Below are 15,275 nucleotides of genomic sequence, written 5' to 3'. Positions count from 1 at the left end.
TAAATGTTCTTTGCTCGTTTTCTGTAGCTGCTTTTTGAATAACTAAGGAAATGTGTGTAAGTCTAGTCACCTTGTATGTTCATAATTTACTAAATAGAACTAGTTCACAAGAGTCATTTGTTTTCGGGAATCAGACTGCACCTATTGGGTTGAATGTTGTTGATTCACTATAAAGAACGGGATTATAAGAGTCATTTATTTATGAAATGCAGGTTAGTCTAGTCATGTCATATGTTTTTAATTCACTAAATAGAACTGGTTCATAAGAGTCATTTGTTTCAGGAATCAGACAGCACCTATTGTGTAGAATATTAGTGATTCAATTAAATAAAAACAGATCATAAGAGTCATTTGTTTCTAAAATGCAGGTTAGTCTGGCTGCGTCATATATTCTTTATTCACTAAATAGAACTTGTACATAAGAGTCATTTGTTTTCGTGAATAAGGCTACATGTCACTGACTGTGTATGGTTTGATTCACTGAAAATATCTGGCTCATATGAGTCACCTGTTTCATAAACTGGACTTCAATGGGTGCATTGTATTGGTGATAACTCAACAGAAAGACATTTCTTTATATTATTTTGCTGTAGGCACACTTTTGTTGTTGTGTAACATACAAACAGCAAACTCACATTTGCTATCAAGGTAAAGCAGGATTTCTTTTGCTAAAGCAAGAGAAAGGAGCTAACAGCACACTGCACCTTTTATTTATTTATTTTTGCCTGTGCAAAACATGTTTCAATTTTACAGTGTTGCTTAGCAGTGTTTCTAGTGCGTTAGCACAGGAGAAATGCTCTATTAGTACAAAAAAACAAGCCATTGTCATAAAAAATCTTATGCATTCTGGAGTGAACCACTAAAAACCAACATTAAGTAACCTACACCAGAGTATTAAATATGAGAAAAACAAGAATTAGCATGTAAATGAGTTCCTAATCATTCAAGTTCAAAACACTTATTGCAATTTAATGTTTAATTTAATTAGAATTTTATATGAATTTGCTATTTTTATTTTTATTACTTTATATAAAATCATTTGCATTTCAGACGTTTTTACCTTCAGTCAGATTTAAAATGCTGACTTGAGAGGTGAAGTAAACACATTAGTTCTAATCATATTCAAGACCTATGCCGTATGGTAAACAAGACACTTGGGCTTCTAAGAGTATGCTAATGAAATACATGTGCAATCGAATATTTATTGGGGTAATGTTTATTAAGAAAACATGAATATTGAGACAGCTAGGTTTGCACACCATCTTCCAAAACAAACACTGAGTGCAAAGCATGTACAAGCAGAATACTGATACAAGCTTGCTGACAATATGTTGACTATGAGGTTCACATTTTAAACTGAATATTCAGTACATCTTGTCACAATGTATGTATATACTTTCTACAAAATTCTTGAAACCCTTTGTCAATCAGTGTCTTACGCAGTTAAGGTTACATTACAGCAAACATACTAAAACACAGACAAAAACATAAGTATTTGTACACTGTAAAAGTGTAGTTCTAAAACAAACAATAAGGCAGTGCGAAACAGGCCTAATATCTACACATTTAATTTCCATGACACTTTTGAGGGGTTAATAAAGCAATAATTTCATGCAGATTTACACAGTACCTGAAGCAACGCATCAAATTCTGACATAGCAATCCCAGAGAATTTTGTTATATTTCTTTTTAAGATATTCATATTCTATATATTATAATACATATTATCTTTTGCCACTCATATCAAGATTTTATCCTCTCATTTAAAATTCAAGCCTATACACAAGCCTATACAAAAACACAACCGATTATCTAGCTGTGCATTAAGGCCCTTTTATTCTGCCTATGTCTCGCATAAGGGCTTCAGTGCATGACTCAATGCAAGCATTATGCTTTCACCTCTGCATGAAAACCGTTGCTGATAGCATCACAGAAGGTTGATTGGACAAACTTGCTACAGTATGTAGCATAAAAGCTGGAAATGTATAGAGTGAACAGTGAAAAGTACATTATATAAATAGAAAAAGACTCTGAATGTGGGTTCATGAAACTTTCAACCCATTCTCATTGGAAAAAATGTCCCTGCAAGTGCACAATTCAATGTACAAGGTGAGCTTCCAAGCAAGTTTACCAAAACAGCCATATACACATAGAGCTGCTTCTGTGAGGCGGAAATGTATGAAAACCATGTGGAAAGAAGTCGATTATTATTTGATGATCTGCCCTATAACTTGTGTGAAAAGACATAAAGTTTATGGACATTTTACTGCCTTTTCCAACCTGATCTCATGACGAAAACATATCTGTGGGAACTTTTTTTGTCACGAAATACGTACTGCCATGTACGTTTCATGTCATATTTGATGTGAAATGTTCACTGAGTGGCGCTAAAAGAGTTCAGTTCTTTCCCCCAAAAGAGATTAACGTAAATATGGTACGTTTTATGTGACGTTGGTTTTGTATGTCACCGCAGTTCTGACTTGAAATGTTGAAACCTACCTGATAGTATGAGCAAAAGCAAATCTGACGTAAAAACGCAATCGCAAGCATGCCGCTTTAGCTTGTTTTTTAATCTCTCATCTTTCAGCTCTTTCATCGTGAGTCATGTTTTTCACAGGATTCGTACCCAATGATTCCGCATCAAAAGTCCAGTTCTGTGCCAGATAAGCTACAGAGCAAGCTTGATATGTCCGGAATCAAAACATATGGAGCTGTAATCATAACTGTGTGCTTGCTGTTTTACTGCCTCTAGTGTTCATTTCTGTTGGAAACTGCAGTGATATGTACTTATTGTTATTTCGCGTCTTGCAAAAAAAGTTCCCACGGGTACTTTTCGTCATGAGATCAGGTAAGCCTCTTCTTTTTTGTAAGTACAGAAACGTTTTTGGAGCCTAAGTTGGAAACTTTACAATCTCTGAATGTTGTTGCTTAACTTGTAGAAGAGTCAAGAAGATATATTTTATATTCACCATTCCATTGTATAAACAGATTGTGGGCACTCAGAGTTTTAGAGCCTCGTGTACTCCCATAGCCGAGAGTCGGCGATTAATGTTTCGATATCGGCAGCGTAGTAGGTCTTTATAGGTTGCACGTAGGTCTCGGTTAAAGAAGGCGTAGATGAAAGGGTTCATGAGTGAGTTGGTGTAGCCCAGCCACAGGAGTACCCGCTCTAGCCAGACAGGGGCGCAATTGCAGAGCAGCCCGCAGATAAACGGCCGCGCTGTGGTGAAGAGAAAAAATGGCAACCAGCAGAATGAAAAAACTCCCATGATCACCCCGAGGGTGGTGGCTGCCTTCTGCTCACGCCTGAAAATCGATGCGCTCCGCCGTTCACGATTCAACAGGCAGGAGAGGGTAGAAAACTCTTCGGGAGCTGCACTGTTCTTCAACCCATGCATGCAGAGCCCCTCTACGGTGGCCAGCGCTGGATCGGGACAGGCCATCTGAATTGGGGGAAGTGCAGTGAAGTGGTGTTTGGCGCCACTTTTGCGAGCAGCTTTGAAAATCTTGTAATACATGAAAAGCATGACCACCATTGGGATGTAGAAGGCCACAGCTGTGGAGTAGAGGGTGTAGCCCACATCCTGGCTGATTAGGCACACTCCAGCAGTGTTGACGTTCTGAGCCCAGCCACAGAACGGTGGCAGAGTGATGGATGCCGAGACTAACCAGACGCCGACTATCATCTTGGCCATCAGCTGTCCGTTCTGTCTTGCTGGATAGGTCAAAGGCCGAGTTATTCCAAGGTATCTGCGGAAACAGAGGATAACGCGGTTAATGAGGTAACTTCAAATGACGTGTTTTAGGAAAAAACTTCATTCCTCAAAACGACTGAACTCAAAGGTCTTGCATCTGCACCCCGTAATACGCCAGATATGGCTCAAAATACCTCTGAAGCAGCAGACCCGAGAAATCCCTACTGACCTGAATTTCACCAACAACCAGAGTGATGAAGACTTTGCATTCACTGCTAAATCTCCGGCATTTCAGATTATCCAACTAATCTCGGTCCACAAAAGTAGATGTTTTGCTGCCCAAAAAGATTTTTGGACAACAGGTTCCAAAAGGGAGTTTTCACAGTAATGCCATAGAAGAACCATTCCGTCAATAGCTCTTAAAAACGTTCTTGCAAAAATCTAAAGAACCTTTTGGAATGGAAAGGTTCCATGGATGTTACCAGTTCTTAATAGAACCATAGATAAATTGGTCAAACTGGACCTGCATCTGTCTACTGGCCTCATTTGTGAAACATGAGCAAAACAAATTTTTGTGTAAACCGTTTGCATGTGGACTTTTGAATTCAAATTCACATTTTCAAAATGTTAGTTGGTACGATAATAATATTTCACAAATTCATTTGCCCTGTTTTTTAGGAGTTTATTTTGTAACTTCAACTTTAAGTAAAACGCAGCACTTGTCACTGTCACTTTTTACCCAGCTGTCCAATCAATTGAGGAGGGGCGGGACAAATACTACAACGACCAACCATTTCCATCCTGCTTGTACATTGACCGAACAACAATGGAGAAGTTAATATTGCTGGTTTTAATATTGCATTTTTATATTCAGTAATATTCTTCAAAATAAAATACTAGTAATACATTACAGCCGTGGATATTCCAAATCATAGCAGCCAAAGCGTCTTCAAAATGCAAAAGTGCCACCAGCTGGCCATTTTCAGAAGAGTGCCTGGCATTTTTTCAGCTGGCTAAAAACACTTTGGTGGACACACATTAATGAAAAGGTTACTGCACCCCAAAATTAAAATTTGGTCATTATTCACTTACTCCATATCGGGTCCAAATCCGAAAAAAATGTTGTTCGTCTTCAGAACACAATTTAAGATAGTTTGGATAAAAAGTTCATCTGCCATCAGTGGTTCAACCATAATTTTACAAAGTTATGAGAATAATTTTTGTACGCAAGAAAACAAAAATAACGACTTTATTCAACAATAAGTCTCCTCCGTGTCACCGAACTGCCATTTTGGACAGTATCCACTGGATGCAAACAGCGTACGCTGTTCTGTCATCTGCGTCACACAGATACGCAGTTTTTGTTCGAATTAAAGCATAAATAAATGTAAAAAACATATCCATTTGATGCACGATTATGAGAAAAATCATAATTGTCGATTATTCCCATGAAATTGTAATTGCAATGATAAATTATGATTATCACAATTTACATTGATTGATGTTTTAAATAGATGTATACCATTGTTTGAAGCAACTGCATGCCATAATTTTATATACAAATGAAAAAACAAGCTGAAAACACTCTTCTTGTAAAACTTATATTGATTTTCTCGTTGTAACAAATGTAAGCGATACATTGGTTTGGTTTCTTTAAATAAAAAATAACAATATGCAATATGCATACGGATATGTCGGTATCAATTTTCATGTTGCGATTTTAATTTATTAGCAAAAAAGTGGTGTCATAATACTGTACAAGGCCTGATATATGGTATTTCTGAGCACTTCCTATGTTGATCTGCCTCCTTAGGATGAATCACTTGTTGTATTCCCAATGTAAGTCGCTTTGGATAAAAGCGTCGGCTAAATGAATAAATGTAAATGTAATGTAAATGTACTGTATAACAGGTTTAATAACTATTTTCATATACCAAAAATAACTGAACATTTGAACACTGAAACAACTGAACACTGCAGTTTCCAACATAAATGAACACTAGGGGCAGTAAAATAGCGAGCACTTGTAATCGTTTCCGTACAAAGTTGTGATTACAGCTCGCTTTCCGGATGTACCAAGCTTGTTTAGTAGCTCAGCCAGCACGGAATTGGACTTAAGGGGAGACACTGCAGGCAAAAGTGATTTTCAGACGAGTGGAAAGAAAACATACAAAAGACACCATTAAGTGTTTCTTTTATAGCGCTTTATCTGTTTGTGGCAATAGATTTTAATTACAATACATATTTTTTATAGGCTGTTTTCTTAAAATGAGTTTTTTCTACACTGAGCCATAAATCTCCACTTAAGTAGCACTTACACAGACCAAGCTTAACATTTTTATTCCTGTCTATACTTGAAGGTTTTTACAGAGGGATTTGTTTATATATAATTTGCTTGAATTTTATTCCCTAAAAAACTGTAAAAAAAATATATATATATATATATATATTTCTGAAAAAAATATATATAAAAAAAATATATATATATTTCTGCCTGTTCTAAGTATTTTCTAAATTATGGAGTGACAAAATGAGATGTAAAAACATTTGACTCTAATATGTCAAAAAAAGTAAGAATTTAGAAACTGACTTCATCCAGTGTTTAGATTTTTGTACTAGAAATGTGTGCAAATTAGCGCATATTTCATTAAGTAATACCTCATTTGCATATTAAATTGTGCAAATTACACTTGCATTGGGAAGTTCAATGTGATGGCTTTGTCTAAAAGTTTCAGACCACATTAGCGTATTCACTCAGGATGGCTTCAAAAAGAACTCTAATAATATTCCCCATTATAAATATGTAATGTTTGGATTAGCAAAAAGGAATATAGCCTCTGTTACAAATGATCTAATCTCATTATCCGCATCATTATTGTTGAGACTGAAATGCACCTCTAGAGTTTACACTCTGTCATTGGAGATGCGGCTTGCTGGTTATTATGATCTAACACATCGAGCCTCACTGCATTCATCAAAATCAGTGCAATGAGCATTTCAAAAGACTTGAGTGTGACTAAAGGTTCTATGGATCTAACTTTTGAATGTAGCATACGGTACATTGGCTTCTCTTTACCTACTAAAGCAGAAAGTCTCTATTCCCCTGCCCACCTCTAAAAATAAAAGCTTTCATTTCACGCTTGAGAATCCCTCTGATCAAGGAAAGGCTTAGAGACACACTTATTGGATCGGACACTTAAGGTAGTTAAAACCTTTCACATACACACACACAGAAACTCCAAATAAAGCTCTGGACCATGAATGCATTTCACATTAGTTTCTAAAATGCTCTCTTTACCTTATTTATTTGACAATTAAAATATGAGTTTTAGATACACCCAATTGATTTATTTATTAGAAAAGATATTATTACTTACAGTACTTTTCAAAGAGGTTTGTGCAAATAACCCTACATATGTCCAGTAGCATTAGTGAAGTTAGCAAGGTACCACTCATGATTTCCTGATGTCTGAAAGCCTCTTGGCATAATACACTGTGAGATCAGCTGGGTGGACATCTTTTGATGTTGAGTACTGTCTACACTTCTGTTTGCTTTTTTTCCCCCTAGTCATCCCAGATGAAATACAGAACACTTGCACAAGCTTCTCAGAAAATAGGAAATAATAACTGAATTAAAACAGTACTTCAGGTTCATAAGTGGTATCGGAGATAAACAATGTAGTCTGGGGCACTTCTCAAGATTAGACAGCTGCTGACTGTGGAAGATCAATCAGCGGAAGTCACCGAGACTCTTAATGAGTCAGACATGATTCGAGAACCATAAGCAATGGAAAGCAAAAGGATTAAGGGACCACAAGGACAGACACTGGTAGTTATAAAATGTTTGAGTGAAAGCATGTTTTGCGTGCCATTATTCAGTCTATAGAAACGATATATAAATCAAATGCAGTTATTACTAAATGGAAGTTTAACAAGCTTTCATTCAGTCGGACTGATGAATGGATGTGTTTTAGTCTAAGTGTGATCAGCAAGAAGTTTTGCCAGTGAGTGAGTGCAGTATTTCAGTTGCAAAACCCAATGAGACGCCTACGTAGGTAGTATTTTAAGGCATCATAAGTGCAGTCTGACTCAAAGACTGCTCCAAAACCTAATTGTGCTGGCTTTTAAGACAAGTTTTAAAAGCAGGCCAAATTCTGAGCAGAATCAAAGGTGTCTGTCAAAGAGAAGGCAATTCCAGAATGTAGACAAAGGCAACGTTCACACTGCAGGCATATGTGGAACAAATCTGGAATTTAGATTTGTTTTTCTCATGACAGTGTGAACAGCACAAACCACATGGAATCTAATCTTTTCAATTCCGATTTGTGCGCTATAGTTATAAAGTTATAGTATAGTTGTTCACATTGTTGTTTTAAATGTGGCTAATATCAGATTTCCAGTGTGAACAGGAAAAAAAAAACAATATGAACAGAGTATCATCAGAGTAAAATCTTTGAAGTGACTCCCATGAGTGCAGAGTTGAGACGAATGTTGATTTCGAGTGACGTAAAAGTCGTATGAATTACAACCTGTATCAGATTTAGTACCAAATATACGTTCACACTGCAGACAAATGTGGCTCAAATCCGATTTTTGTTTTTTGGGTCAGTGTGAACAGCACAAGAAATTGGGAGATTTTTTTTGTAAAACCTGGCAACCCTGTTCGTATTGTTCTTTTGCTCATCTGGGTCAGTTCAGAAATCTGATATTGGCCACATTTATTTGGAAGTTAGCACTAAGGTTTGCAGATCTGATCCTGGATCGGATTTAGTACTACATATGAAAGTAGCACAAGTCTGAAGTGAAAAGATCAAATTCCATGTGGTTTGGGCTGTTAAAATAAAGACAATGATGTGACAGAAAAGAACAGTGTTTTTAAACTTTGATACAAACCCTCATGTTTTGCTTGTATATAGATTTGTCATCTTTTTGTATGTAAAATCTTGTGACTTCCATGAGCACAGAATCGTGACAAATGTTGATCTAGAGCAGGGATCCTCAAATCTGGCCCACGAGATCCATTTTCCTGCAGAGTTTAGCTCTAACCCTAATCAAACACACCTGAGCATGCTAATCAAGTTCTTCAGGATCATTAGAGAATCACAGGTAGGTGAGTTTGATCAGGGTTGGAGCTAAACTCTGCAGCGCATTGGCCCTCCAGGGTAAGATTTGAGGAACCCTGATCTAGAGTGACGTAAAAGTCACATGAATTGACTGTTCAGACTGCGGTCGCATTGCAAAACATTTGACCTGTATCGGATTGTACCGCAAATGTGCCTCAAATCCGATTGTTTTTGCTCACGTGACTCAGATCTGTTTTTGGCATGACAGTGTGAACAGCACAAATCACATGGAATCAGATCTTTTCAACACACAATGCTAGTGTGATGTGTCTCATAAATATTACAGTAACAACTCTATATACAAGCAAAACATGAGGGTTTGTATCATAAAGTTTCAAAACTCTTTTGTCACATCAGTGTCTTTGTTTTTCATTTTGCCTCATTTCACTGGCTTCTGCAGCAGATCACACTATAAAAAAATTCATAATCGCTTGCTTTATGTCCTCCGTGTTTGCTTCCGCAATTGTGCAAGTGTTGCCAAGTCCACAGTTTTCCTGCGGAATTGGGTTACTTTTTCACTGTTGCCACGGGTTCTTTTTCAACTAGGCTAGTTTTGAGAAGAAATTGGGAGATTTTTTTTGTAAAAACCTGGCAACCATGTTCGTATTGTTCTACTATTTCTTTTCTTTTCATATTGCATAATTTCGCTGGTTTCTGCAGCACATCACACTATAAATAAACCCATAATCGGCTACTTTACATTCTCTTTGTTTACTTCCATATGACAGCGCGCTGCACAGGCATTGCCAAGTCTACAGTTTTCCCGCAGAATTGGGCTACATTTTCACTGTTGCTGCAGGTTGTTTTTTCAACTCCTGGGTTGAAGCGATTTCCCCCCGGAACGCAATTGGGCTAGTTTTGAGAAGCAATTGGGACAATTTTGTTGTGAAAACCTGGCAACCCTCTTCGTATTGTTCTTTTGCACATGGGGGTCAGTTTAGAACCATGATCTGTTCACACTGTAAATCTGATATTGGCCTCAACAACAAAAAAACGGATCTGAGAAAAAAACAGAATTGAGCACTAAGGCCACAGTGTGAACCTAGCCAATGTTGTTCTAAATGTTGCCAGCATCAGATTTCCAGTGCGAACATATCATAGTTCTGAACTGAATCATATGCGCAAAAAAAATGTTTTTACAAAAAAATCCACCTAATTGCTTCTCAAAACTAGTCTAAAACTAGCCCAATCGTATTCCAGGGGTAAATATCGTGTTAGTGGGGTTACTTCAACCCACATCCTATCTTTATTTTTAATATTGTTTGTGCATAATTTAGCACAAACACATAATCCCTTACTTTATGTCCTCTGTATTTACGTCCCTGCGCAAGTGTTGCCAAGTCCACAATTTTCCAGTGGAATTAGGCTACTTCTTCACTCTTGCCTCGGGTTGTTTTTCAATTCCTTGAGTCGAAGTGACCCCACTAACGCTATATCCCCCTTCCCCCCCCCCCCCCGGAATGCAATTGCGCTAGTTTTGTACTAGTTTTGAGAAGCAATTGGGCAAATTTTGTTGTGAAAACCTGGCAACCCTGTTTGTATTGTTCTTTTGCGCATACGGGTCTGTTCTGTTCACACTGTAAATCTGAAATTGGCCACATTTAAAACAACAATGTGAACAGCTATACAAAAAATTCTGATCTGAGCAAAAATTGGAATTGAGCACTGAGGCTTGCAGTGTGAACGTAGCCTATGATACATCTGAATGAATGAATGAATGAATGAATGATGCATTTATATAGCGCTTTAATTGTGTATTGCCATACACCCAAAGCGCTTTACAATCATATGGGGGATCTCTCCTCAACCACCACTAGTGTGCAGCATCCACTTGGATGATGTGTCGGCAGCCACAGTACAACGGCGCCAGTGCGCTCACCACACACCAGCTACAGGTGGAGAGAAGAGAGTGAAATAGCCAATTCAATGAAAGGGGATTATTAGGAGGCCATGATTGACTAGGGCCAGTAGAGGGAATTTGGCCAGGACACCGGGGTTACACCCCTACTCTTTACGAGAAGTGCCATGGGATTTTTTGTGACCACAGAGAGTCAGGACCTCGGTTTAACGTCTCATCCGACCTGTATCGGATTTAGTACCACATGTGGAAGTAGCACAAATCGGAATTGAAAAGATCAGATTCCATGTGATTTGTGCTGTTTACACTGTCATGACTAAAACAGATCTGAGTCACATGTGAGCAAAAAATTCCACATTTGCCTGTAGTGTGAACATGTGGTAGTAATTAGAATACAGGTCAGATGTTTTGCAATGCGACCGCAGTCTGAATTTATCAGAATTTATGTGATTTTTACATCACTCTAGATCAACATTCTTCACAATTCTGCGCTCATGGGAGTCACTTCAAAGATTTTACATAATCAGAGTTATCAAGACAGTTGCTAGGTGGTCAGTGGAAGTGCGATGTGTCAGAACTCATATATTACAGTGACAACACAGGCAAAACATGAGGGTCCATATCATAAAGTTTCAAAACTTTTTTTCCGTACAATGGTGCGCTGCGCAAGTGTTGCCAAGTACACAGTTTTCCTAGGAACTGGGCTATATTTTCACTGTTACCACAGTTGTTTTTCAACTCCTTGGGTTGAAACAACCCCACTAACGCTCTATTTTTCCCCCGGTACATGATTGGGCTAGTTTTGGACTAGTTTTAAGAAGCAATTGGGTGTATTTTGTAAAAACCAGGCAGCCCTGTTCGTATTGTTCTTTAGTGTATTGTACGTATTGTTCTTTTCACACTGTCAGGACAAAAACAGATCTGAGTCACATGTGAGCAAAAAAATTCGGATTTGGGCCATATTTGCCTGCAATGTCAATGAACGTGGTATACTAATCCGATACAGGTCAGATGTTTTCTAATGCGACCACAGTCTGAACAGTCGAATCGGAATTCATGTGACTTTTATGCGAAAGGTAGTCAGTGGAAGTGTAATGTGTCAGAACTCAATTATTACAGTGACAATTCTATACACAAGCAAAATTAGAGTTTTAAAACTGCTCTTTTCTGTCACATCCTTGTCTTTATTTTTCATATTACCTGCGCATAATTTTGCTGGCTTCTGCAGCACATCACATAAATAAACCATATAAACGGATAATCGCTTACGCTTTGTCCTCCGTGTTTACTTTCGTATGACAGTGCGCTGTGCAAGTGTTGCCAAGTCCACAGTTTTCTCAAAGAATTGGGCTACTTTTCCACTGTTGCAGAGGGTTGAAGCAAATCCACTAACATGATATTTACCTCCTGGGCCCGTATTCACAAAATATTTTAAGGCTAAAAGTAGCTCATAACTTGCCGATTTAGGAGAAAATCTTAAAAATAGTGTCAGTCCTAAATTTAGGAGTCCTAAATTTTTGCTCTTAAGAGTATTTCACAAAGCGTTTTAGCACTAAAGCTAGCTCCTAAATCTGTGAAACATTAGGAGCAGTGAAGAGGACTCCTAAGTCACTAAAACCAAATCCCAACTCTTAAAATGGCTGTTGCTGGCAATCTGCCTTGGAACTTAAACTTTTTAGAAACACTCTGGATTTATTTGCACACATGTTTTTTTCCCACGCAAATTTCTTTGGTTTTGGAGGTTGTTCCAACTATAATTTTCCCTTGATTATATCCTTGTTTTCATTAACAAGTTGGGCAATAAGTAACAGCTGTTATTGCATCCATTTTGGTTTTCTTTTACGTTTGCATATCTTATCAGCCATGATTATTCTATTCTGTTAATAAAAAAGGCTGTTTATATGCATGTCAGCTAATTGTTTATGAGAAGCACACAAGTAATATGCTAATAATCAGCTGAACATAAACTTGTTTAATTTGTGACACTTAGCCTGCGTTTTAAAATCTTGATGGCAACATTTTTTTTAAACTTTATTTGAATATGGAAACTTAATAGCATACTCTACAATATTTCTATGAACAAATCTGTGACAGAGACCCTTCCCTTATCAGCCAATCACTGTGTGCATAGTTAGTAAGCATGCTGACATCATCCATAGCAATGAGGACAACCCAGCCCTTACTCTTAGCTTAAGACTTCTCTCTATTCCTTAGTAAAAGTTTGTCTCAGCAGCTTTGGGAATAGGTTTTTAGAGAAAACTCTTAGCTAAAAACTTTTACTGCTATTTTGGAGAACTCTTAGTGGTAAGATAAAATGTTTTGTGAATACGGGCTTTGGAATGCAATTGGGTGGATTTATTGTGAAAATCTGGCAACCATGTTTGTATTGTTCTTTTGCGCAAGCGGGTCAGTTCAGAACCTTGATCTGTTTACACTGGAAATCTGATATTGGCCACATTTAAAACAACAATATGAACAGCTATACAAAAAAATGTGCGCTAAGTCTTGCAGTGTGAACGTATAGCCAAAGTGCTGATTATAAATCTATTTCATTTAGTACTAAAAAATATATTTAATCTCAGTGGATTTTTCCAATATTTCAGTATTATTTTTAGTATTATTTATAAACTGTTGTATTATTTCTTAATGTTTCAAATTAGCTTTAATTTACCATTTTTTTAACATTTCAGTTTAATTTATGTTTTAGTAATTTTATGTACTTTTGCATTTGCATTAGTTTTTCTGTTTTTGTTTGTTTGTTTGTTTGTGTTTTCAGCTTAATTTTAATGAATTGAATAGTTTAGTTTAGGTTGACATGAGCAATACTGGTTTTTTAATTGCAAATCAAGTCTTCTGAGTATATTTGTATGCCATTTGTAGCAATCCAAATGAGATTCCATGACAACTGGAATATTTCCTTAGAAAGCAGCTCCTTTGTTGGCAACTTTGGCTGTTTTGCCACTAAACGAGAGTTTCTGTAGCATGGCGGTCAGATAAAAGCGAAAAAGCAGAACAAAGCAAAGTTGAAGGTCTTAATATGAAAGGATTGTTATGGGTTTTAAGGTGTCGATTACATCCATATTATTATATTTGCACCTCTGCGTTCAATTATGTGTAATGAACGGCACTCTTGAACTATCAACTATATCAAAGCTAATTAATTGAAGAGAATTGCAGTAGTCGAAAACAAAGGTGGAAACATGTTCTGCTGGAACATCATTAGAGAATTGTACGTTCAGTATCATCTACTGAATTTCAAACCCTTTTTCTGTTATATTAAGAGGTGTTATCTGTTCATAATAATAAATTACACTCATTTACCTCTCATCTGGGACGTGTTGTATTTTTCCCTTTCACGTTTATGAATGGATGGACAGAATACAAAAGTTCTAAATAAAACACTTGCGGTTTCTTTATTATTTGTGAAATTCACTTACAATTTTTGAGTGAAAATAAGTAAACCATACACCTACATTTTTTTTCAGTGCAGTGAGATGTTTATATAATCATATATATATATTGTATACTTCCATACTACTGCCGCAGAATTCTGCAGTTCATAATGACTGATTGAAGGTTGTTGCCGAACAATAAAACTAGCTCTTTTATTGACAAGAAAAGCCTTAATGAAAAATAAAAAATCTCCAGCACCTACATTGAGACCTTGGTTGGTTGGTATTTTGTCATTGTCTTCTAAATGAAAACCTAAAGTTGCCTTAAATTATGACTTCAAAGTTGTAGAGAAAACTTCTCAGAAAGCTGCAAATCTCTTTAAAAGAGAATATTTTTTACAGCCAACTACAATCCATAAATTATTTATCTTCAGCGCTTCCAAAATGTACTATTCGTTGTATAACTTTAAAGGTTAGTTAAAATAGTCTTTATCTTTAAGGCTGTGAGTCAAAGTCTAAAACTGTACTGTAGCTTTGCAATCTTAGACACTCATGAAACAAAGTTTATATGAAAGGATTGTTTTACAAATAGGCAGAAGTCTCAGCCCACGACCAGGAGAAGAAAATGCACATACAGTATAATACTGTTTAGAGTGTCTGATAAAAAAAAAACGGTTATCATATGTATGTGTGACCTTTCTGAATTAGAGACACCATCAGGCCATGTTTTTTTTTTTCTACATAAGTGCATCTAAATTTACACTTCATGCTGTCCAATGAATGCCAGAAACATTCTTTGGTTTAAGGCGGGGGAAACATGTTGTGGGGCCAGCGCTCATCACTGAGACTTGTGAAAGCACGTAACTGTTTAATCGAATTACCTCGGCCAAGCGGGGTGTTTCAGCATGCAGTACTCACCTCCTGGGGTTCCAGCTCAGAACTTTATCAAAGAGCACCATCAAAATTGCATACACACCAGGACGCAGCTTCAAAGTCTATTTCTTCCAGCCTCAAATGACATGGAAGCATTTTTAATACTTAGTTTATTTATTTACGGTTACTCTAGAGTTGTTTTGTTTTATGATAAATAAAAATATGAATATACATATGCAATGCCTAACAGGTTAGAAGCTCATGTACTTGCAGTTACAAAGGAGACATTTAGAAATTTTAGTTAATAGTTTTTGTTGATGTTTTATAAGGTTTG

The 15,275-nt window shown here is 36.9% G+C and overlaps 1 protein-coding gene across 1 annotated transcript in view; it reads right to left on the bottom strand.

Annotated features, from left to right (window-relative positions):
- Positions 1 to 1,250: 1,250 nt before the first annotated feature.
- Positions 1,251 to 15,275, bottom strand: part of LOC141299496 (5-hydroxytryptamine receptor 7) — a 15,361-nt gene continuing 1,336 nt past the window's right edge. The window contains exon 2 of the mRNA XM_073829851.1: positions 1,251 to 3,750. Coding sequence (XP_073685952.1) covers positions 3,000 to 3,750 — 751 coding nt within the window. The 3' untranslated portion in view covers positions 1,251 to 2,999. The remainder of the gene's footprint in view (positions 3,751 to 15,275) is intronic.

This window comes from Garra rufa, chromosome 23 (genome assembly GCF_049309525.1).
Source record: "Garra rufa chromosome 23, GarRuf1.0, whole genome shotgun sequence".
Lineage (NCBI taxonomy): Eukaryota > Metazoa > Chordata > Actinopteri > Cypriniformes > Cyprinidae > Garra > Garra rufa.
Note: the sequence above shows the minus strand (reverse complement) of the source record. Positions and strands in the feature narration are given on the sequence as shown.